This window comes from Benincasa hispida, chromosome 1 (genome assembly GCF_009727055.1).
Source record: "Benincasa hispida cultivar B227 chromosome 1, ASM972705v1, whole genome shotgun sequence".
Lineage (NCBI taxonomy): Eukaryota > Viridiplantae > Streptophyta > Magnoliopsida > Cucurbitales > Cucurbitaceae > Benincasa > Benincasa hispida.
Window position 1 is genome coordinate 81,736,648 of NC_052349.1, and position 26,031 is coordinate 81,762,678.

Below are 26,031 nucleotides of genomic sequence, written 5' to 3' on the forward strand. Positions count from 1 at the left end.
TCAGATCAATAAGTTTAACTACTTTGACTTATAAAGTAGTAGCTAAAGTACTAGCGGAGAGGCTTAAAAAGGTAATGCCAAATATAATAGATGCTTCACAAAGTGCCTTCATTGAAGGAAGGCAAATCTTAGATCCAATCCTCATAGCCAACGAAGCGGTTGAAGATTATCGTTCTAAGAAGAAAAAAGGGTGGATCTTAAAACTTGACCTAGAAAAAGCTTTTGATCGTGTTGATTGGGAGTTTCTTGAAAAGATCCTTGTTGAAAAGAACTTTGATTCAAGATGGATAATGTGGATGATGGGCTATGTATCAAACACAAAATTCTCAATTTTTATAAATGGCAAACCACGAGGTAGAATCCATGCTACAAGAGGAATAAGACAAGGCGACCCTCTTTCGTCTTTTCTTTTTCTTTTAGTCAATGAAGTTCTACGTGCATTATTGTCCAGACTTCATGAGAAAGGCAAGTTTGAAGGCTTTCTAGTGGGCAAAGATAGAATTCATGTCTCCTTATTGCAATTTGCTGATGATATGTTAATTTTCTGCAAAGATGAAGAGGAGACGCTCGAAAACCTAAAGAAAACAATTGAACTTTTTGAGTGGTGCTCAGGGCTGAAGATTAATTGGGACAAATCAGCTTTAAGTGGTATCAATATTGATTATAACAAGCTACAATCAGAAGCTTCCAGACTGAATTGCAAGGCTGTCAACCTCCCATTCATGTACCTCGGCCTTCCTTTAGGTGGCTATCCCAAACAAGTGGCATTTTGGCAATCAATGATTGATAAAATTCAAAGCAAAATGGATAAATGGAAGAGATACAATCTTTCTAGAGGAGGACACTCCACTCTTTGTAAATCAGTACTTTCTCACATCCCTTTATACACTATGTCACTTTTCATGATGCCAGAAAAGGTGGTTCGAACTATAGAAAGACTTATGAGAAACTTTTTCTAGAAAGGGCATTCTAGAAGTAAATTAAACCACTTAGTAAAATGGGACCTTGTTTCTCGTTCACAAGAAGATGGTGGGCTCGGCATTGGAAGTTTGAGACTTAAAAATCAAAGTCTACTGGCTAAATGGGGGTGGAGGTTCATCAATGAGGAGAATTCCCTTTGGAGGCAAGTAATAACAAGCATTTATGGAAGAAGTATGTTCGGTTGGCACACTAATGGCAAATCTACCAGCAGCCTAAGAAGTCCATGGGTCAACATCTCAAGAACTTGGCTAAAAGTAGAATCTTTGGCTGCTTTTAAAGTAGGTAACGGTAAAAGGGTTGCGTTTTGGCTTGAGCCTTGGTTGGACATTGTTCCCCAAAAAAGCCTCCTTTCCTAGTCTTTATATCATCTCTACCAAGCCCGATGGTGCAATACATGATTTTTGAGATGAGGCACTAGAATCTTGGTCTTTCCAATTCCGAAGACTTTTAAAGGAAGAAGAGTCAGAAAACTTCCAACTCCTTGCTGAAAAGCTTTCCTCCTCTAAACTTAACTTGCTTCCAGACAAAAGAAGGTGGATCTTAGAACCAAGTGAGATTTTTTCAGTTAAATCCCTTGTCATACATCTATCCCTCTCCTCCCCAATTGGAACTCAACTAGAATCGGCTTTGTGGAAATCAAAGAGCCCTAGAAGGATAAACATTCTGACTTAGATTATGCTGAATGGTTTGCTTAATAGTGCAGATATTCTACAAAGGAAGCTTCCTAACCATTATATTTCTCCACAGGTTTTCTCTCTTTGTATGGCAAATTCAGAAACTCTTTTACATATGTTCTTCCAGTGTGTTTTTGCAGAAAATTGTTAGCTACGTTTACTCAATTGCTTTAATACCAGCTAGGTTTTTTATAATGATTTCAAGACAAACGTGTTTCAACTTCTTATTGGCCCTAAATTGAAGAAGAAGCCAAGATTAATTTGGGTCAATGCAATCAAAGCACTGTTATTAGAATTATGGTTTGAAAGGAATCAAAGAGTGTTTCACGACAATGCATCTCTTTGCTCCATTAAATTTGATACCGCTCGCATCAATGCCTCTTCCTGGTGCTCTCTCTCCAAAGATTTTAAAGATTTTTCCATTCGAGACATCAGTCTCAGTTGGAACGTCTTCATTTTTCCCCTTTCTTGATCTTTTAGCTCTTTAGTTTTCTACTTTGGTTTAATTTTCAGACTTTCATTTTGGTGTAAGCCTTTGCAACAGGCACGGATTAGTCAGCTTTTTATTTAGTTATTATCCTTTTTGCTTTACTTTTTTCGGATATGATGAGAGTGCTACGGAGGTGTCAACCTAGTTGAGATGTCCTGGTGCATTTGCTTATCCTTTCTTTTGTTTTCTTGCTTTTGTATCCTCTCAATCACTTTGTAACATCTTTCATTATCTTAATGAAGTTGTTCGTTTCTTGTTCAAAAAAAAAAATGGACAATACACATGGTCAAGAGAAGGAAATTCAAGGTCTCATTCCCTTATTGATTGTTTTCTAGTCAATAAGGATTGGGACAAGCTGTTTTCAAACTCCACTGTGTTAGTAGGAAAGCAAGAGTTTTTCCAGAACATTTTCCATTGTTTTTGGAAACGGGATCGATTCAATGGGGTCCTAGTCCATTCAAGTTCTAGCTGGATGTTGAATATTGCTTGATCAAATCTCATCAAGAAAACATTGGAGGAAGATCAATCAAACATTTTCCATTGTTTTTGGAAATGGGATCGATTCAATGGGGTCCTAGTCCATTCAAGTTCTGTAACAGCTGGATGTTGAATATTGCTTGCTCAAATCTCATCAAGAAAACATTGGAGGAAGATGAATCAAGTGGCTGGGCTGGGTTCATCATTAGCTTAAAATGGCACAAAGTGAAGGAAAACACAAAAGCCTGGTTTTCAGAATTTGAAAGAGAAAAGAAAAGAAAGGAGAAACCTTATTTCTGAGTTAGAGTTCTTTGATTTGAAGGCTGAACAGGAAGCTCTCCCACCTTTGGAGGAAGACATTCGTTCAGCAGTCAAAGGTGAACTTCTGAATTTATATTCTATGGAAGAATGGAATTTAATTCAAAAAAGCAAACTGAATTGACTGAAATTGGGAGATGAGAACACTGCCTTCTTTCATCGTTTTCTCTCAGCAAAAAAAAAGACGAAATCTGATTACTGAATATTTTTTTGTTTTTTTGAAAAGGAAACAGCCTTTATTAATCAATGTAATTAGTACAAGAGATGAGTACTTTGATAATAAAGGCAAATACAAGGAAATCAATCAGAAAACCAAAGGATCAGTAGGTGCACCAGGGCATCTCAACTAGGTTGACATCCCCATAACACCCTTATCATATCCAACAAATTGAGAATGCCAACAAAGGCTAAAATAAGAGTAGTCTAATGAAGCAATACAATCTGAATGTTGCAACCAAACAAAATATAGAACTCGGCTATAGAAATCTAAATTACATCAAGAAGCTAAGACAAATAAGAGTACTAAAGAAAGCGAAGCTGCTGTCTCTATTTCTGATGCTTCGATTAATCTTCCGGTTGACAAAAAGATTGCCAATTTAAACTTATGTCTTGCAAGGAGTAGGCTTCAAAGCAATTAGAAATGGAGCACCAAAGCGAGGCATTGAGCTTTGCTGCCTCAAAGCGATTATACCAAGGAGTTTCAATCCCATTGAATATTCTTTGATTTCTTTCAAACCAGATTTCAACCAGCATTGCTTTTACTCCATTAGTCCATAGTAAATTGGAGTATTTCTTCGGAATAGGACCTGAAAGTAGCTGATGAATATTGCATCTAAAGGAAAAATCAAAGACCCAAGAAGCGTTGAAGCACTTAAGGAATTTCTTCCAGCAGTTGAAGGCAAAGCAGCAGTCAAAAAATAAATGTTGGAGGTCTTCTTCGGCTGATTTACAAAGGACACACCAATTGGGGGAAATAGAAAAGCAAGGCAGCTTTTTTTGCAGCACCGATGAACAATTTAGGGTTCCAAACAGCATTATCCAAACAGTTATATTAACCCTTCGAGGGCTGTTAGACTTCCATAGACTCTTGTGAAGGCTGGTTGATAATGGGGTGGTCTCGGAAAGATGGTTAAACAAGGATTTTACTGAGAAAGAGCCATGTTTTTCAAGGGACCAAATGCGAATGTCTTATTGGATAATCTTTGCTCAGCCAATAATGCTAGTAAGGCTTGGAACTCTAAAATCTCATCATCTTTTAGGTCTCTTCTGAAGTTTAGAGTCCAAGAAGAGGTGTGATAGTCCCAATACTGTGATAATGAACCATTTGGAAGCAATGTTAGTCTGAAAAGGGAAGGAAATCTATCTTTTAACTGAAGAGAGTCCAGCCAAGGGTCATGTCAAAATGCAATTCTGGTTCCATTCCCTAGTTTAAAGACTGCCAACTTCTCAATAATCAACCAAGATCTTGAAATACTTATCCAAGGGCTTCGAAGACTACAATGAACCTTGCCGGAAGTATGCCAACCAAAAAGACTGCAACCATGTATACTCAAAATAACTTGGCTCCAAAGGGAAGGTTGCTCTTTTAGGAATCTCCAACCCCATTTGGCTAATAAGGCCATATTTTTAGCTTTTAAACCTCCAATTCCGAGTCCCCCATCAGCTTGATTCTTAGAAACTAGCTCCCATTTTGCTAGATGATTTATCTTTCCCCCTTTAAAACCTTCCCAAAAGAAGTTTCTGAAAATTTTTTCAATGGCTGAAATCACTTTTTTAGGCATCAAGGAGGACATATAGTAAGTTGGGAGGTTCGCAAGGACTGAGTTGCATAAGGTAGCTCTTCTCCCTCTTGATAAGTTGTATCTTCTCCACTTGTCAAGTTTTTTGTGAACTTTATCAATGACCGGTTGCCAAAACAATAATTTCTTTGGGTGCCCCCAAGAGGAAGGCCTAAATATATGAAAGGTAGGTGTGTTAATTGGCAACACACTCTTGAAGCCACTGCCCTTAACTTAGAATCTTCAATATTTATCCCACAGATGGCAGATTTTTCCCAATTAACTCTTTCTGCCCCGAACACCACTCAAACAAAGTAATAGATTTTTTGAGATTGCTAGCATGTCATCATCATACTTGCAAAAGAGTAAAGTGTCATTAGCAAACTGGAGAATAGAGAGATGTACCTTGTTTTTTCCAACCACAAAGCCTTCAAACAACCCTTTTTCATGAATTTTGTCAACCAAAACACTAAGCAAGTCATTTACCAAAAGTGAAGAGGAAGGAGGATAGGGGGTCCCCTTGCCTAATTCCCCTTGTAGCTTTGATCCTTCCTCTTGGTCTTCCATTAATGAAGATGGAGAACATTGGGTTAGTGATGCAGCCCAAAATCCAAGTTATCCACTTGGGGTGGAAGTTCCTTTCCTTAAGGGTTTTTTCAAGAAAATCCCAATCCACTCTATCAAAAGCTTTTTCAAGATCAAGCTTTAAAATCCAACCCTTCTTCTTCTTAATTCTGTAGTGTTCTACGACCTTAATAGCTATTAAGACCGGATCAAGGATTTGTCTCCCTTCAATGAAAGCACTTTGAGTTTGACTTATAAAGCTAGGCATTACTTTTTTTAGCCTTTCTGCAAGTACTTTAGCTATAATCTTATAGATTATAGTAGATAAGCTAATGGGTCTGAAATCTTTCACTAAAACTGCCTCTGATTTTTTTCTGAATTAAGCAAATAAAATTTTCTTTGATGCAAGAATTGAGCTTCCCATTTCGGTAGAAATCATCAAAAATACCCTTTATATTGTCCTTTAGAAGCTCCCAAAATTTTAGTATGAATTCAATTGTGAAGCCATCCGGTCCTGGAGCTTTGTTTCTTCCCAACATCTTTACTGTTTCTTTAATTTCTGTCAAATTAAATCTGATCTGAAAGACCCTTGGCCAGCTCAGATTTTGAGGTATATATCTCAGTCCTTGACTTTTTTAGTATAGATTGCTGTAAAAATCAATAATAAGGGATTCCACTTCTTTGAAATCCTTTGTAGCTTCCCCTTGGTCATTGATTAACTCCGTTATTAGGTTTTTCCTTTTCTTGGCAGCAAGAAAACGGTGGAAGAAGGCTGTATTTTCATCACCCAATTGTAACCAATTCAGTTTGCTTTTTTGAATAAGGTTTCTTTCCTCTGTTTGGTAGATGGAAACTAATTATGCTTTTAGGGAGATTCTTAAATCTTTCTCAAGAGAGGGTTCCTCTTAAGACTCCATAATTAAATCTCTTCTTCGAATTTCTTCTAGTAGTGTCTCTTCATTAGCTTTCAGCTGCTTGGTTTTTTCAGCATACCATCTTTTGAGGGCTTGTTTCAACTTTCTTAGTCTGATTGAGAAATTAAAACCAGCCCACCCTTAGAACGTTCAATAATTCTGTAACACTCCTTATCAAGTAGCCAACTATTGCAAAATCTAAAAGGGGAGGGGCCCCATTCAACAGCTCCAGCTTCAAACAAGATAGGGAAGTGATCAGAAATTGGTCTAGTTTGTCTTGAGACTCTTGAGTTTTCGAACAAATCATCCCAACTACTTGTGATGAAGAATCTGTCAATCAGTGATCTCGATATTGTTTCTCCTTCTCGTGACCAAGAGAATCTTCCATTTGACATGGGGATTTCAAGTAGATTCATATTTCTAATGAAATTATTAAATTGTCTGATTTCTCTAGTTGCTCTTCCTATTGGAAATCTTTCTTGTCTTCTTCGAATACAGTTAATGTCCCCACCGATACACCAAGCACTATCACATCTTTCTGCTAATGAGGTTAATTCAATCCACAAATTTCTTCTTTCACTAGGGCTGTTTGGTCCGTATACATTGGAAATCCAGCATAATTTCTTACAAATGGTACTGCACTTTAATGTTAATGAGAATTCTGCCTTGAAGACCTCCAAAACTACAATTTTGCTTTCATCTCAAAGAGAAAGAATACCCCCTGATCTGCCTTGTGCTTCTACAAAAGCCCAGCCCACCTCTTTAGAACTCCAAATGCTTTTTATGAAAGGGAGATCAAAGCTGTCCTTTTTTTATTCTTGAAGTAGAACAACATCCGGATTTATTTTCCTCAGAAGCTTTTTTATAACTAATCTTTTAGATTTATCTCCAAGTCCCCTAATATTACATGAGATAATCTTCATTTGCTGATTATGCCAGGGTAATGTCACAAATATTTAAAAAAGAATTGAGCTCTTGAGGTAGTTCAATGTGGGATGGAGGGATTAAGACTGCTGAATCTTGTACCTCCTCTTCATGGAAAAGCAAATTCAAGTTTAGTATGACATCTTTTTGATCTTCTAGGCCCTTGAATTTCAAGTTATTATCTTCAAAGTCTAAGTCTTCACTGCTGACACTAGCTATTGAGGCTTCATCATACTCTTGTGGTAGCTTTTTAGAGTCAAAGACAGAATGGGAGACCCTTGCACATAAATGAAAGATAGATCTAAGTTTTTACCCAACTGAGGAGTGGTTGAAGAAGGAAAAGTGGGAGGAATTACTGACCTCTCTGCCTCATCAATAGGTATTTGTACCCGAGCGCAACAATCTTCCAATAAGTCTAAGTTTGCAAGTAAGGACCACGTTTTAACAATGGAGCTTTTCCTTCTTTCAAAGTATTTAGGAAATGGCTTGAGAAGATGTGAGCTTCGACTAAAGAGGGACACTGAGTTTTCTTCTAGATATTTCAATGAATTATCAAATGCCGGAGGGGTAAATTGGACAGGGGATTGAACAGGGGAGGACTCTTCCTCTTCAGCATTTAATGTATGTGTCTCCTCGGTATCCTCTGGCCAGCCACAGCTTTTTAATCGAATATGATGCTTCAACTTCCTTGTCTCTTCAGTGGGGAGTTCATTTACTGCCGCGCGGTAAGGTAATTTGTTTTTCTCCCGAGATGCTGATGGTTTATTCATTGTGGGGCCATGTAGAACTGAAGATGAAGGGTTTATCTCTTTCAAAATAATTGGTTGTTCTTCCAAGGAATTTGAAACGTCAGTTCTTTGGTTTTTTTCCAGAAGAGATGTTTTAGTAGGGTTTATAAATGAGGTGTTTTTAGAATTAAATAGAGTGGTGACTGTTGGAGTTCTCGAAGGAGTGGCTGTTGGGCTTCCCTTGACTTCCTTCTCTCTTTTTAATGAGATTTCTTCATTCTCTTTCCACATGTTCACACCTAACCGGTTCTGGACTTCGGGTAAAGTGGTTTCTGATTGGCCAACCAATTGCTTCGGCAAGCTACCTTCCTCTTTTTCCGGCAAAGATGTCCCCTGTTCTAAATTTTCCGGCATGTTGACATTGACTTCTTTTGAAAACAGAGGATTCCTTACAAAAAAATTTTGATTTACTGTTGTATCAAGGAAAGACCACTCTTCAGCTGAATTTGGATGGCTTAATCCTTCATCGATCTTAACCTGATTTAGTCTAGCTATGTCAACCGGATTGTGAAGTTCATTTCCTTCCAAAATTCTCATATCTTTTCTTGGAGGATCCAAGAACTCCATGTCCCCAAAGTGTAGAAATATATTTCCTCTGTTTTTTTCTGTTATTTCTATGGTTGCTGGCAAAAAACTACAGATGTTTTTCTTTACCATAATCCTTGCTTCAACCACATTGAGTAGATTTAGTGTTTCAATTGCAATGGCTTCTAGCCCTCCAAAGTAGGCACCTATTGCTTCAAATGTGTTCTTGCACCAGTAGTTCAGGGGCAGGTTTTTAATGGATAACCACCCTCCATATCCTTTTATTGATCTTGGTCGACTGTGTAGAGAATTGCTCCATCTTTCAAATTTCAGGTGTAAATGCCCAATCTTTTGCCATCTTCCCGGTTGTTCTATTAAGGCTTCCAGCTTTCCTTCTTCCATTTTTAGTAAAGCATACTCTGCTGATAAGGGGTTAATTAAAACATTAGAATTGGACCATACTTTAATTACCTTTGAAACTTCCGACCATTGATTGGATTCAAACAACCTTGAGACTACCCATAGGTTACTGAAATCTTCTTCAAGTACTTCTTGATTCTTCTTTGTCCAATACTTTGCCTTGCTTTGTTTTCTGGGAGCCAGAGCTTGAAGAGTGCTTTGTTTTGAATTTGTTATCAAGCTAGCAGGTTGAGGCAGGGTTGGTGATGATGAAGGATGTGCCTTGGGTTTTATACCTCTTACTATATCTGCAAAACTCATGTGAGGCTTTGGTTGATCTTTCAAATAATCATTTTCTTCTTTTAAAATCAGGGATCCTCTCAACATATTAACAAAAGAAAGCCACCCCGAATTAAAGTTACCTAATGGAACATGAATAAAGAGCCGTCCTCTAGTCGCCGGCCAAACCACACATCTTATCAACCACCTTGAAGAAATACGAATTTTTGAGAGCTTCATTACTCCATAAGTGTCTTGACCGTTTTTGACAAAGAAGCTGGAAGTTGGGAGTTTCACAAGGGTAGAGATGTTATCCACAAACCACAAGAGTTGTGGTGTAGATAAAGATAAATATTTCTTAGCTTCTACATCTTCGATGATGAACTTTTCTTCTTGTAAGTAAACACAGAAGTGGGTTTCAATTATCTTGCAGCTAAGGACTTCCAAAGAATCTATGGGAGTGGAGTTAAGGGTCTTGGGTAAGGAGGTTGGGATGGGGTTGAAGTCGGCCACGAGGATTGGGTGTGGAGGAAGGCTTGAGGACAGAAGGGGAGTGGTTAGAGGCTGGTCGGAAAGATGATCGGAAGGAAGAGTTGGCCAATTTAACTAGCTCGAAGATTTAGAATATAATTTAACGAAATCTGATTACTGAATTGATGTCAGCTGATAGAGTTCCTATACAATCATTTTGAGCTATAGAGATGAGATTTTGAGCTACTTTGCTTCATTGTACAAGAAATGACTGGGGCCTAGATCAATCCCCTAGAACATTAGATGGAAACAGGTAACAGCCCTTCAAAATTCTTTCCTCACAGCACCACTTGAAGGAGGAGAAATCCTACATGCTATAAAGGCTATAGGTAAAAATAAAGCACCCGGCCCGACAGATTTACAGTTGAATTTTTCCTGGAATATTGGCAAATGCTCAAGGACATTCTCAAAATGTTCAATGAATTTCATTTAAATGGAAAACTCAATGCATGTATCAAGGAAAACTTTATATGCCTTATTCCAAAGAAAGCTAACTGCCTACATGTCAAAAACTTTCGGCCAATAAGCCTTACTACCTCCTCCTACAAAATTCTCACTAAAGTCCTAGCAGAAAGACTAAAGAAGGTTATGCCAACATTGATCTCCGACTCTTGAAGTTCTTTCATAGGAGGACAAAAAGTTCTTCATCCGGTGCTCATAGCAAACGAGGCCGTAGAAGACTATCAGGCAAAAAAGAAGTAGGGATGGATACTCAATTGGACATGGAAAAAGTCTTTGATAGAGTAGATTGGAGTTTTCTGGAAAGCATTTTTACTCGTATGGGCTTTCATCCAAAATGGGTAGAATAGATTAGTGGATGCATCCGCAATCCAAAATTTTCAGTTTACATCAATGGAAGACCTAGAGGTCGTATTTCAGCCTCTAGAGGAATCCGTCAAGGGGATCCGCTTTCACCATTTTCATTCCTCATTATTAGTGAGGTCCTTAGTATCCTTATATCACAAATACACAAGAATGGACTGTTTGAAGGCTTTGTGATTGGAAAAGATAAAGTCCACCTTTCCATTTTACAATTTGCAGATGACACCCTCTTGTTTTGCGAATATAATGATACAATGTTGGATTTACTCATAAAAACAGTTGGCTTTTATGAATGGAGCTTGGGGCAGAAAGTAAATGGGGAAAAGTCAGCCCTTTATAGAGTCAACATTGAAGAGTCTAGTTTGTTTTCTACTGCTGCACGTTTGGGTTGCAAGGCTGGAACATTTCCATTCATTTATTTGGGGCTACCTCTAGGGTGATACCCCAAAAAACATGCATTTTGGCAGCCTATAATAGACAAAATTCACTTCAAGCTTGATCGTTGGAAGAGATACAATTTATCTTGAAGGGGCCGATTAACATTTTGTAACGCTGTATTGGCGAACCTTCCAACATACTACATGTTAATCTTCACATGCCCAGCTCGGTTATTGCCGAATTAGAAAGATTAATGTGCAATTTTTTCTAGGAAGGACAAAAAGGCAACAAGATAAATCATCTACAACTTCAAAAGTATTGTCAGATGGTGATCTTGGATAGGAAATCTGAAAAACAGAAACTTGGATTGCTTTTTAAATGGAATTGGCGGTTTATAAAGGAGCCTGATGCATTTTGGCACAAAATTGTACAAAGTATAGATGGTGTTGATACTTATCATTGGCACACAGCTGCAAAATTTGGATTTAGTCTACACAGCCCATAGGATTAATATTTCAAAAATCTGGAGCAGTTTCAACAATTATGCAGCTTTGGGTAATGGCTTGAAGAAATCTTTTTGGAGTAGTCCTTGGTGCATGAATCGTTCCTTCAAGATAACATTTCCTCTTATATGTCGGGTTGCTTCCACCCCAAATGATAATTTAAATGCTCACTGGGATACAACAACCTCCTCATGGAATTTACTCTTCCATCAACCTCTAAAAGAGGATATTTCAGAATTCCAGCAGCTGTTAAGTAATTTGGAAGGGAAAAGATTATCCCAATCCCCAGGTTCTAGAATTTGGTTGATGCAGGGTATTTTGGGAATTCTTACAAGTTTTTGTCAAATGCAATTTTCATTCATATTTTTACTTCACTTTATTATTTTAGTTTAGGTGTGAACCCACCCTTCCCCCTTGACATTTAAGGGAGGTTAGGTTTAGTTTAGTTAGCTTAGAGGTGATCAAACCCTTACCTCTTGAGTCTATTTAAGGGGAACTTGTCTTCATTTCTCACACAACTAATAAAAATTTTCTTCAAGATTTGCTCCAAGATTTGAGTACTATATCAATTGGTATCAGAGCACCTCGTGGAAGGGATCTGATGGGCGCCAAAAACCCCAAAAACAATTGTTGAATTCTGAGTTTTCTCAATATTTTTCTACATCTTTTTACAAGAGGGAATCTCCCTTATATATACAACAATGTTTGCCAAATATGGGAAAGACCCATAACGGTAAAAAAATGTACATATGGAAAGAATAATACTAAAAAGGATAAATACAAATTACAAGGAATAAAATTCCAAATGGACAAGGGAAGGAGAAGACGTTCCATTTTCACAACAATGATCCAACCCCCAGTGACGTGGAAGCATCTTCTTCCCCCCAAACAACCAATCATCGACTCTCGACTCTTGAGGACTCCATCGGTAACATCAACAACACCATCACCAGTATGCAACAGGCTGTTGAACTCCTCATGACCAAAATAGGTAAATTTTTGGTTAATCAAAACAAAGGCAAGGGAAAAGAAGTAGATTACAGCAGTCAAGAATTTCAAGAAGACAAGGGAATTCAAGACCAACCACCACGAAAACAACCAGGACTGCAAATTGGATTTCATAAAGATCAATATTCAGCAAAATTTCATCCAAGAAGGGCTCCATTTGGAACATATCAAGGTAATTCTGCCCAAATTCCAGATTCCAATCAGTTTTTTCATAACCACCAGCTGATACATCAAGGACCTGTGCATCCTGTCATGGGAACCAAGATTGTCTCTTCTGAAGATAAAGATATTGCCCCATCAGTGGCGGCTCAACAGAGTCAACAAGCACGTCCACTTTCTCCTTTCCAAGAAATCTATCATAACAATCAAGTACCACCCCAAGAAGCACAATACAACAGAAATTATTATCAAGACTCTCATCACTACCCTCAAGCTCAAGGAAATCATTATTGGAGGCAAGATTCCAACCATAAGATGAAGATTGACTTGCCCACTTACAATGGAAGAACGAGTATCGAGCTTTTTCTTGATTGGGTGAACAACATTGAAAATTTCTTTGACTATATGGGAACCTCGGAGGATAAAAAGGTGAAGTTGGTTAGCCTTAAGCTCAAAAGTGGAGCAACCACATGGTGGGACCAAATCCAATCAAATAGAAGGCTTTAAGGCAAAGCTCCCATCTGCAACTGCCCCAAGATGCTCCGACTGATGGAGAAGAGGTTCTTGCCCATTCACCATGTAAGATTACTTTACAATCAATTTCAACATTGTAAATAGGACATTTGAAATGTATTAGACTACATGAAAGGGTTCCAAAGACTCCGTGCTAGAAACAATTTAGTTGAGAATGAGAATCAACAAATCGCTCGGTATATTGATGGTCTTCACACTGAAATAAGAGAAAAACTCCATCTCCATCCAATTTCCTACCCACCTTCCCTGCTTGGGTCTATTTAAGGGGTGTTAGGTTTAGTTTAGTTAGTTAGTCTAGAGGTAGTTAGTTAGTTTAGGGGTGATCAAACCCTTTCACCTTGGGTCGGAACTTGTCTTCATTTCTCACACAATTAATAAAAGTTTTCTTCAAATTTTGATATCATTGGTCTTTGGAATCATCAGGCAAGTTCACTATTAAATCGCTTTCCAAACATTGAATTGCTTCATTTTCAATGGATAAGGTCATTTTTCGGGCTTTATGGAAGTCTAAGACCCTAAAGGAATTAGTACTCTAGTATGGATCATGATTTACGACACCCTCAACTATGCAGCCACGTTACAACATAAGCAGAAAGGTCATTATTTATCTCCTTCCATTTGCTCTCTTTGCTTAGCATCCAGTGAGGACCTACAGCATTTATTTTTTTAATGCCCATTCTCTAGTAAGTGTTGGTGGAAGTTTTTCTCATACTTTAACGTGTCTTGGGTTTTTGAGAATTCTTTTCGAGACAATGTTCCACAATTGTTAGGTGGTCCCTCACTTTCACGCAAAACACATGTTTTATGGTCAAATACAATTCAAGTTATATTGTCAGAACTTTGGTTTGAACGGAATGGAATGAAAGAATCCTTCATGACAAACCCATTGATTGGTCAGAGCGTTTTGCTTCAGCATGTTCTAGCATCTTCATGGAGTTCATAATCCAAGTTCTTTGTTGATTACTCTACACAAGACATATGCCTCAATTGGAGTGCCTTATTTCTAACGCCTAATTATGTTGCTTATATTTTAAATCTCTGTGATGTATTGTCAATGACTTATATGTCCCATTTTGAGGTTATTTTGTAATAGGAAATGATAAGGATGCTAAGATTGTGTCAACCTAGTTGAAATAATCTAGTGCATCTCTTGATCCATAGTTCTTTTGAGTTGTATAACTCTATGTTTCCTTGTAACTTGAGCACTTGTTTCTTTTCATTATATCAATGAAAAGTTTGTTTCCATTTCAAAAAATATATATTTTTTAATAGAATTCTGAGTTAAATTCTAAAAAAAAAAAAACAAGTTTTTAAAAACTACATTTTTTTAGTTTTCAAGGTTTAGCTTGATTTTAAAAAACATGGGTATAAAATAGATAACAAAGCAAGAAATCTAGAGATGTAAGAGGTGTTTGTAGGCTTAATTTTTAAAAATTAAAAACCAAAAACCAAATGGTTACCAAATGCAACCTTAAATATTCAATTTCAACTACTAAATGCAAAATAGAGATCTAAGGGCTTGGAGCAGATTTTAGTACCTGAAGGGAAGTGCTCCATTTGAATCACGACAGAATTTTTCCATTTCATCGAGTACTTTATCAATTTGACCTCCAATCAACAACAGCTGAAATTTGTGCATCAAGAGGAGAGAGATGAGGATATAGAAGAAATGGGGTGTTTGAACGATCATCTATCTCAGCAAATTACAGAGCACAACACAGAAAAATTTACAAACGCAACAATGAATAAGGTAAGAAAATTTTCAAACCAGCACTTGATTGTTTTATTTTTCATTTTTCCAGTCATTTAATAGAACTATACTGGATAAAGTGTCCAATGTCCTAATCACTAGACTACGGAACCTCTTTCCAGTCATAAGAAAACTATAGACACAAAAGGAAGGTGAAGTTTAGACCTCTTTTCCGAAGTTTACTCTGAAAAGAGGGTCGCACTTACATCGCCTACTCAACCAAATGTGCTATTGCCCATGTACACATAATGAATACATAAACTTCTCGGTCCATGCAGTGCAATTTTTGTATTAGAAACATAGTACAGAAAAAAAAGGCCACAAATATTGTATCAACACGATCTTCTAGGAACAAAAACAGCATCTCAAGTAAGGCAGTTATTTGTTATACAAGGTAACAGTTTGTTAAGCATATAGTAAATATAGAACTACAGATTAGCCTTACAAGTTAGTTGATTGGTTTGTTAGAGGGAAAAATATCATTGGAGTTTGTTAGCTGTGAGTTGTATTGAGCTTTTCTGAAAGAGATTCCAAAATTATTTTTATTTAGTCAAGCGACATCTCTCATTGCAAAATCAACAGAAAGGCAACACTGGATGCGCCTGCAGTAAACTACCCCCGCGAACAATTTGGGGATTACCTAGTGAACAATTGAAATCCACAAAATTTAGGAAATAGGTCATGTAAAGAGTGCAAAATTCTATATGTTTAAATTAAAAGTGGCTTTGTACAATCAGTTCTTTCAATCCACTTATTTTATCTCATTATAAATACCAAGGTAAGTGTCTATTCTATTGAGAATCAAAAGAACCTTCCGTAGAAGAACTTGAGAGACAAAGAGAGCATCTGCTTTTCTAAGATAAGGGGGGAGGGTTCTTCAGCAGGTCACCTTTTTTGGCTCTTTTGTGAAACATTTGGTTTGAGATAACAAAAGGAAAGTGTGGTATGATGAAACTGCACATAATGGCAAACCCAAGAAGGGCAAGTTACAAAAAATTCTTCCAGCTTCTGGAAAGTAATGTAAGGATGTGAGGGGGAGCCAATTAAGCTTTCATTGAGAAAAAAAAAATATGAAAGAATACAAGAGAACTCAAAAAAAAAATAGCCCACACAAAGAGAGGAGGCAACCTACAAGAAAGGTCTTCAATCAAGCAAGATAAAACAATGAGAATAATTACTAAAAAGATTTCTTACCAAAATTCAGAAAGGAAACATGGAATCTAATGAGGGACCAAACATCAAAAGAGTTGAGCTCCTTTCCTCGAAAGATTCTACTGTCCCTCTCTCTCTAAAGACCCCACAAATCGAGCACACCCTTGCCAAAGAAACTTTCCTTTCTCCCTAAAGCGAGGATGAGTTGGGAACTCTTTGATCACTCCACAATCGCACTATCTAGCCAACTCAAAACCAAACTCCCCCAAAAACAAGACCACACAACATAGGAATAGTCACAACTCCAAAGGATATGATCAAGGCCATCAACAACCCTCAAAAAAATAAAAATTAAAAAATAATGATGTTGATATTTTGAATACTCTGAATTTTTCTTATCTTTTTACAAATGGGTATTGTCCTAATATATACACTGATGACAGCCAACTATGGCAAAGCTAATCAACGGTAATATGAATGGAAATAAGGAAGAAATATTACAGGAAATGAATAAATACTAATTACAAAAAAATATTCCAAAGGGAGAAGAAGACTTTCTATATTCAACAAATGATAATAAAATAAAACCTTTTACACATAATACAACACCACGACCTCTTCAAAGTAGGCATTTTCCTCAATACCTGTCCAAGGTCTTTACCCTACGTCCCTACCTGGAGAACCTAGTGAAGCATATGGTCCAATAGAAGGCTCTAATGAAGTATAGCCACTGTTGAAATTACGGTTTTGCACTCTAGGGGCAATATTGTCTTTTTCATTGTACCCTAGGGTTTCCCTTTTATCTATTTAAGCTGTTGGTCTGTTGTATTTCTTTGTATCAGTTTTCCAATAAGAATTCCCTTATCCCGTGGTTTTTCTCCCTAATTAGGGTTTTCCACGTAAAATCTTGGTGTGCTATTTTTCCTTTCCCTACTCTATTTTTCACCATGGTATCAGAGGATGGAGACGAAATCCTGGCCACTATTGAGGAAAATCCAACAGGAGAATCCCAAACCAATAACCCAAATATAATCAGTATTATCCAAAAAGCCATTGACAGGTACTTCCAAACTCTTCTTCCCCACTTTCGTGAAGACTAGCCGTCGCCGCCCTGGGAACTTCTATAGTAAATGGACTATACAGAATTGTGATCAGTCAAATATTGCAAAGCCCCGCAAAATTTCCTGTAAATTCTTAAGTCTTTTTTTGACCCACTCATTTCACCTGTCGGTTGTACATCGACTTGTCGGGAAACTCGAAACTCTCCCACAAGCATACATCCCTACTTCTTTGGTTCCAAGTCTCTCCTCGGAAAGTCAGGCGAAGGAAAACCTCATATTAATCTTAGAAAAGAGATGCTTCTTTCTCATGTTCATTGACGGAAGTCTTTGGCTAACCATTTCAATTCTTAGATCCCTTGTTTCACTCCGAGGGGCGAAATTGAAGAAATTCTGAGTTCATGCCACGACAATCTATATGGAAAAAAGATGGCCAACGTTGTGANTTAATCTTAGAAAAGAGATGCTTCTTTCTCATGTTCATTGACGGAAGTCTTTGGCTAACCATTTCAATTCTTCGCTGCAATCGCTTCGATCCACCCCCTCGGTCAAAACCCGTAAGTGGGGCATTTTGCTCGTTACTGTCCCATCCCAATGTTTAGACGGACAAAGAATTGTCAACAAAAGAAGAAGCAGATAAGAGAGCAAGATTCGTAGAGCTTACAGCTTAATAAAGACTACTTGCAGGCTTACTCCTAGTATCTGTGGCGGTTTACTATAAACGCCTATGTTCTTCTTTAGATCCCTTGTTTCACTCCGAGGGGCGAAATTGAAGAAATTCTGAGTTCATGCCACGACAATCTATATGGAAGAAAGATGGCCAACGTTGTGACATCTTAGCCAGAGAAAAGCAACAGCCTTTTGGTATGTATTGCCCCCTAACTATAGATCAGATCCACCGGACGAGAAACCCAATTCCACACCGTCGATACAGACAGATATGTGAGTTGATCGATAGAGGTTCCCTATATTGGAGAGCGGAAGGGGAAGTCTCTGATTTTTTGGTACATCATATTCATGCATTTACGATTCATGTAACGGTACGCTCCCCTTTCTTTTCCAATTGGGCTTTGTGCCACGCCACTTCGGAGAGGGTTCCGAAGGAATATCTTCTTCTGTTAAGCGAAATCGATGTTCCATCTCTCGACTGGCAAACCAACTCTCCTCCAAGAAGAATTGTGCTATGCCCCCCCGAAGGGAAAAACGGACGGCAAAAAGCAATCCCTTCCAACCGGCCGACTCCTTCGCAGACGAACTGACCAGCCGCCCGACCCAGCAATCAACGACCAGCAAACCAACATCTTCTCGTCTGGTCCAGCTGCGCGTAGATGAAAACGACCAGCCCAATAACCCAGACGGTCGCGCACAATGAAATCCGGCCAACCGATCTCAGACGCTACCGACCGACGCCGACCAGCCCCGATCTGCTATACCCAGCGCCAACCGGTTCAGATCCGTGATGCCCAGTGCCGATCCGTCCAGTTCCCGTCCGTTGGGTTTGCCGCCGGTCTTCTCCTCTCAGATCGGCGTCTCATCTCAACCTCTGCCGCACCAAAGGACAGATGGAAGAAGTATGGGTATTTTCCAGCCGAGTATGAACAACCGAATAAGGCAGTTTTCGCCGATCATGGATGAGTTTGGAGGGGGTGAGTCTTCATCATACCACCAAGACCAAGGAAATATAATCCAAGATCAAGTTATCCAGTTGCAGTTGCAGATTAAACGACAGAACGAGATGTTTCAGCAGCAACTTGCTACTATTGGGGAAGCCCTAGGATCGACATCCAAGATCCAACCAGATCTAAATCCATACCTGAAAACTCGGTAACTTCGTTCCCTACTTACCCCTCAAATTTATGTTATAGAACTATAGGCAATTCTTCTGGAATTATTATAAGAGAAAAGTTGAATGGTGATAATTACTTTTCTTGGTCCCAATCTATTAAATGGCCCTTGAGGGTCGTCACAAATTTGGATATCTGACAGATGAAATACCAAAACCAAGGAGTGGTGATCCCCAAGAGCGAATGTGGAAAGGAGAGGATTTTTTGTTGAGATCGATTTTGATTGGAAGTATGGAACCTCAGATTGGAAAACCTTTATTGTATGCAGCTACAACCCGTGATATTTGGGAGGCAGCCCAAAAACTCTACTCCAGGAGAGAGAATGTCTCTCAATTATATACTCTACGTAAGCAGGTCCATGAATGTAAACAGGGAACAATGGACGTTACTACTTACTTTAACAAGTTGTCTCCGTTGTGGCAAGAGATGGATTTGTGTCGTGAAATGATTTGGAACTGTCCTTGTGGAGGAGAGTTACATTATCAGCCTGAAGAAACGGATCGTGTGTATGACTTTCTTACAGGACTCAACTCTAAATTTGATACAGTGCAAAGTCGTATATTGGGGACCAAACCTATATCATCCCCAATGGAAGTCTATTCTGAAGTTGGCCTGGAGGAAGATAGGTCGAGGGCCATGAACAATACACCTGTAACACCAACAGATTCCACTGCTTTCAAAACATCAGGCCCTATTTAAGATAAGCAGAACGATAAGCCACCCCCAGTGTGTAAACATTGCAAAAAACCCTGGCACACGAAAGATCAATGCTGGAAACTTCACAGCTGACCGCCAAATGGTAAGAAATGACAGCCAAGTCGGGCTCTTGTAGGTGAATCTGTTACTGGAGATACTTAGACTCAGAATCAAGAAACTACTCAAAGCACTACTACTATAGTAGGTGTAAGTGCAATCGCCCATACAGGTACTTTTCACTCCTTTGGCCTTGTGAGTATAACTGGTAATAAACCGTGGATATTAGACTCAGAAGCCACAGATCACTTAACTGGCTCCTTTGATCAATTCTTATCTTATCAACCTGGTGTCGGAAATGAAAGAATCAGAATTGCAAATGGGTCCTTTGCCCCGTTGCTGGAAAAAGGACGGGTTGCTGGCTTAATACTCCAAGATGTGTTGCATGTGCCAAAAGTGTCTTATAATCTGTTATCTATCAGTAAACTTACAAGAGATTTGAAGTGTCATGTTATCTTCTCACCTGATGATGTTGTTTTTCAGGATTTGAACTCAGGGATGACGATTGGCACTGCCCGGCATGACAGGGGACTCTATTTCCTCACTGAAGAAGCTTCCTTTAGGATATGTGATAGGACTAGTTTGTTTTCTTCTCATTTTTCTGTTTCTAAAACTGATTATATGTTATGGCATTATTACCTTGGCCATCCTAATTTCCAGTATATAAATTATTTGTTCCCTCATCTTTTTCGCAACATTAATATTTCTAAATTGAAATGCGATGTGTGTGTCCAGGCCAAACAGCCTCGTGTTTCTTTCTCTTCTCAGCCTTATAAGCCCTCTAAACCGTTTACTCTATTCCATAGCGATGTCTGGGGTCCTTCACCAGTCACTACCATAACTGGGAAGCGTTGGTTTGTAACCTTTATTGACGATCATACTCGACTAACCTGGGTTTTTCTTCTGACAGATAAATCAGAAGTCACTTCAGTTTTCCAACAATTTTACAATTCTATAGAAACCCAGTTCAACGCCAAAATTGCTATTCTTCGGAGTGATAACGGTCAAGAATACCTTAGTAACGCCTTACACGAATTCCTAGTCTCGAAAAGTGTTGTCCATCAGAGTTCCTGTGCGTACACTCCTCAACAAAATGGAGTGGCTGAACAGAAAAACCGTCACCTTGTTGAAGTTGCCCGCTCACTTATGTTGTCAACTTCCCTTCCCTCTTATTTGTGGAGTAATGCTATCTTGACAGCAGCCCATCTAATAAACCGCATGCCATCCCGGGTCCTAAAATTCCAAACCCCCTTAGATTTCTTCAAAGAGTCTTACCCAAATTCCAGACTTTTTTTTGATGTACCCCTTCGTGTCTTTGGCTGTGTGGTGTTCGTCCATACACACGGACCTAACCGTACCAAGTTTACCCCTCGGGCACAAAAATGCATTTTTGTAGGGTACCCACTACATCAACATGGGTACAAGTGTTATCATCCCCCTTCCAGAAAATACTTTGTCTCTATGGATGTGACATTCTTTAAAGATCATCCATTCTTTCCCAATAGTTCTCTTCAGGGGGAGCATTCCAGTGAAGAAACCAATTGGGGTCCTAGTCTTTCTGCCTTATTTGAATCTGAACCCATCCTTGATGTCAGTATCAGTACAATGCACCTATCCTCCCAACCAAACAAGTTCCTTGGATCACATACTATAGGAAGAATCTCGGAAGGAAATAGCGCCGCCTGTTATCTCTCCAGCTCCAGTTCATGAGTCTGAACAGAGATCCAAGTACTAGTAGTCCTATCCCTGATCATGATAATAAATGTGATAAAACTTATGCTTGTGTTGAAAATGTTGAGAGCAAAGGCAGGAAAGATAATGACAGTAAAGATGTGATTGAGGTCAATGATGGTGCAGAGACAGATGATTGTGTGACTCTTGAGAATATGGTAGAACCTGGAAAAGAAGCATCTCTTATTCCCGCTGAAAAAATTGTCGAGATTGGGAAAATAACAGAACTGGAGGGAGAATGTAGTATGTCAGAAGAAAGTTAAGACAGAGATGAATCATTTGATCTTCCGATTGCTATAAGAAAAGGTACTAGATCATGTACTAAATATCCGTTGCAGAGTTACTTTTCCTATAGTAATTTGTCACCTGAGTTCAAGGCCCTCACTACAAACCTAGACACAGTGGTGATACTAAACAGTATACACACAGCGTTGGAAAGTCCTGAATGGAAAGCCGCAGTTATGGAAGAAATGAGAGCTCTCGAGAGAAATCATACGTGGGATCAAGTCAATCTTCCAAGTGGTCATAAAGCAGTCGGATATAAATGGGTGTTCACAATAAAGTATAAGCCCGATGGAACTGTTGACAGATACAAAGCCAGATTAGTTGCCAGGGGTTTTACTCAGACTTTTGTGGTTGATTATTCCGAGACTTTTTCGCCAATTGCAAAGCTAAACACTATTCGAGTCCTCCTTTCTGTTGCAATTAATAAGGATTGGCCCATTCACCAACTTGATGTGAAGAATGTCTCTCTTAATGGAGAATTGGAAGAAGAAGTCTATATGAGTCCTCCCCCAGGATTCGAGAAACAGTTTAATCACCGAGTTTGCAGATTAAGAAAGTCCTTATATGGGCTAAAACAGTCACCAAGGACTTGGTTTGGTAGATTTACTATATTTGTAAAGTCGCAAGGATATAAACAGGGTCATTCTGATCATACTCTATTTACTAAAAGGTCAGTATCTGGGAAAATTGCCGTTTTGATTGTTTATGTTGATGACATTGTTATTTCAGGCGATGATATCTCATAGATTGACCGATTAAAGGCAAAGATGGTTGAGGAATTCGAGATCAAGGACCTTGGAAAACTAAGATACTTCCTTGGAATGGAAGTAGCTCAATCGAGATAAGGAATTTCAGTTTCCCAACGGAAGTATACACTGGACTTGCTTAAGGAAATAGGTATGACGGGTTGCAAACCAGTTGATACCCCTAAAGAAGCAAATGCAAAGTTAAGTAATATGAGTAAAGGTGTTCCAGTGAGCAAAGAAAGATATCAGCGACTTGTTGGGAAATTAATATATCTATCTCATACTAGACCCGACATCTCTTATGCAATGAGTATGGTAAATCAGTTCATGCAGTCTCCATACGAAGAATACATGAGGGCAGTATAGCGCATTTTGAGATATCTGAAAACCTCTCCAAGGAAAGGCTTGATGTTCAAGAAAACTGAAAAGCGATGCATCGAAGCTTACACCGATGCTGATTGGGCAGGATCTGTAGTAGACAGAAAATCGACATCAGGGTATTGTACTTTTGGGTGGGGCAACCTTGTTACATGGAGAAGCAAAAAGCAAGGTGTCGTTACCAGAAGTAATGCCGAGGTAGAATACAGGGCCATGAGTCTAGGAATATGTGAAGAGATCTGGCTTGAAAAAGTTTTGAAAGACCTTGATCAAGAGCATACCGATCCAATGAAACTCTACTGTGACAATAAAGCAACTATAAACACAACAAATAACCCTGTTCAACATGACATAACCAAGCATGTGGAGATTGATCGGCATTTTATCAAGAAAAGACTTGATAGTGGCAACATTTGTGTTCCTTATATTCCTTCCAGTCAACAGATTGCAAATGTCTTAACAAAGGGACTACCCAGACAGTTGTTTGACGCATGTGTGAGCAAGTTGGGTCTTATTGACATCTACGCCCCAACTTGAGGGGGAGTGTTGAAATTAGGGTTTTGCACTCTAAGGGCAATATTGTCTTTTTCATTGTACCCTAGGATTTCCCTTTTTTCTATTTAAGTTGTTGGTCTGTTGTATTTCTTTGTATCAGTTTTCCAATAAGAATTCCCTTATCCTGTGGTTTTTCTCCCTAATTAGGGTTTTCCACGTAAAATCTTGGTGTGCTATTTTTCCTTTCCCTACTCTATTTTTCATCAGCCACAAAATATTCTTTTCCTTTCTAAAAGAATGACGGGTGATAATAATAGAGTGTGTGCACCTCACCTAGAAGAATCAGCAGCCATCCAAGCAAAATGGCAGCATTGAGTGTAGTTATAAGAACTGTGTTATTGTGCAGGGAAATTAATCAGCAATCTGCCCACAGAACTTCCAAGTGATGGATGGATTCAAAGTTGCTAAGCATTGGCGGGATATTGGGATATGAATGTAATTAGTTTTCATGTTAAAACTTGTGGAGAAGTTAATGTCGCCTTCACTCATATATATCAAATATTGAGAATAGTAGTCTGATGTGTGTAGAAGATATCAAATATTATGAAAGAATCATCTAAATGGAATACAGCTTTGAAGACTTAGGTTTGCTTTACCTGTATAAGAGGAAGTAAGGCAACTAATATTGGAGGATTTGAGTTAAGAGCAAGGTCTAGATGCTTCACTGCATCCTTATAATAGTCATTCAGAAATTCGCCACATAAACTAATGGCATTCTCCCAACTCTCAATGGAAGATGGCAAATGTAGAGGCAACAATATTGGATCCAAGCCCTCTGTGGCACCACATACAAAAAGGACAAATATGGTTAACTTGATAATCATGAACCCATCAACTTACATTTTCAAAGAATTATATATATATATATATATATATATATATTCGAGAGTAGATGTCAGCTTAGGGATAAACTTGTTGTAATGTACAGAAGATCACATTTGTTAATAATTGCTTTCTTTTGTAGCTTATAAATGATCAAAGATCAAAATAACAAAATAAGATGATGATGCATTTTTGGTCCCTAGGGTTTGAAAATGCTTATATGGTCCCTGAATTAGTTTGACCGATAGTTAACTAACGGAAAAACAACATGGCGATGTTGAAAAACAACATGGCAATGTTGAGTTAGCAAATGTTATCTTAGGTGGTGGTAATTTTTACTAATTTTATAATATTTTTCTGGGTGAGGTGAATTGTTCTTTCTTTCTTTCCCTTCCCCCCTACCTTTTCTCTCCCCTCCATCCCTCCTCTGGAATCCAGCTCTTCACAAGTGAAGATCTCTCTCACATGCTCATTTAGTCATTTCTGACCAATTCATCCCAATACCCCACTTTCCTTGTCCTAGACGACTTCTTTAGCTTCTTAGTACGAGACCTTCCACTATTGTGTCCAATCTAAACTTCTAGTCACATTTCTTTAGCTAGACTGTTCCCCATTAACTTGATCTTCAGTGGATTTCTTAATGTTGCCCAGTGTGGATTCTTTTCATTTTTTCTTGATCAGCATTTCCTAATAAGATTTTTTCCGGATAGGATTCAACTTAAATCCCAAAAGATATGAAGAAACCCTGATGACTTTGGGGTTCTACTCTTTTTCCTTCACTCACCAAAACCCTAGCTCTACCTACCTTCACCCCTTTTCCCACTTCCTATCTCAATCTTAGAATCAACCTCCATTTGCAGTGCCTCATTGCTTATTCAATCCCAAAGTTGTGTATGTGAATCTGCCTCTTCTTCTTCGATTTGTTTTGTCAATTGCATTCAAATGAATGCTTAAACTTTTATTTTATCTGTCAATGTATATATTTTGGCTTTTGCTGTTTAATGGGCTTTCGGTGATTTGTATCTACTTCGCTTGGATTGCTTGTAAAAGTGCTGGGTGAGTTCGTTCCTCTTTGTTTATTTGTTGATTTATTGATGTTTCTTTTTTCAGGAAAATTTGTTCCTGTAAGTGTGTTTGAAGGTTGGGTTTGCTTTGAGCCAATCATAATTTATAGTTGTTGATTTTGGATCGAGCTGTTTTTTAATCTACTTTTACTGTTGAAATTAGCTCATAAATGAGTGTTCTGTAATATCTGCTTGGGCCTGAACTGGCCGGAAAAATGAGTAAGTCTCTAGAGAACTTCTCTCTCTTGTAACCAAAGAACTTGGTTTTAGAGGAGAGATGGAGGGAGAGAGTAAGGAGAAGGGAAGAGACGAGGAGGGAAAAAAATCCACCTCATCCAGAAAAATAATTTAAAATTAGTAAAAATTGCACTTGACTTGAACTAGTCAACTCAACATGTCATGCCCCTTTTCTTCCGTTAATCAACTAAATTAACTCACCATTTAAAAGCATTTTTCAATCTTTAGGGAAAGTGTCAGTTTTTCAACTCCCGGGACCAAATAAACTTTAACTTCAAACTTCAAGGATCAAAATTGCATTTTTCTCCAAGAAAAACACGTGCGCGTGTGTATATATAGTTATAAACTAAATTGTTAGCAATACTGTGTGTGTATATATATATATAGTAACAGCAAGACTCATGGCTTCTGCTTGGTGTTATCTTTCTACGACTTTTCATATTGCTTTTTTCAAGGCTTTTGTCTATATTGGGTTGTGGATGCTTATATTCCTATTGTTGTTTTTCTTTTTCCTCTTTTTATTTTTGTTTCCTTGTAATTTTGAGCATTAGTTTTTTTCACTGTATCAATGAAAAGTTAGGTTTCTTAAAGAAAATAAATAATAATAAAA

At 38.3% G+C, this 26,031-nt stretch overlaps 1 protein-coding gene across 3 annotated transcripts in view; it reads right to left on the bottom strand.

Moving 5' to 3' along the window:
• Positions 1-26,031, bottom strand: part of LOC120073019 — a 58,021-nt gene that overhangs the window by 25,117 nt on the left and 6,873 nt on the right. For all 3 annotated transcript variants that reach the window (XM_039025586.1, XM_039025578.1, XM_039025595.1), the window contains 2 exons: positions 23,895-24,073; positions 14,585-14,670 (listed from right to left, as the gene is read on the bottom strand). In XM_039025586.1, coding sequence (XP_038881514.1) covers positions 14,585-14,670; positions 23,895-24,073 — 265 coding nt within the window. The remainder of the gene's footprint in view (positions 1-14,584; positions 14,671-23,894; positions 24,074-26,031) is intronic.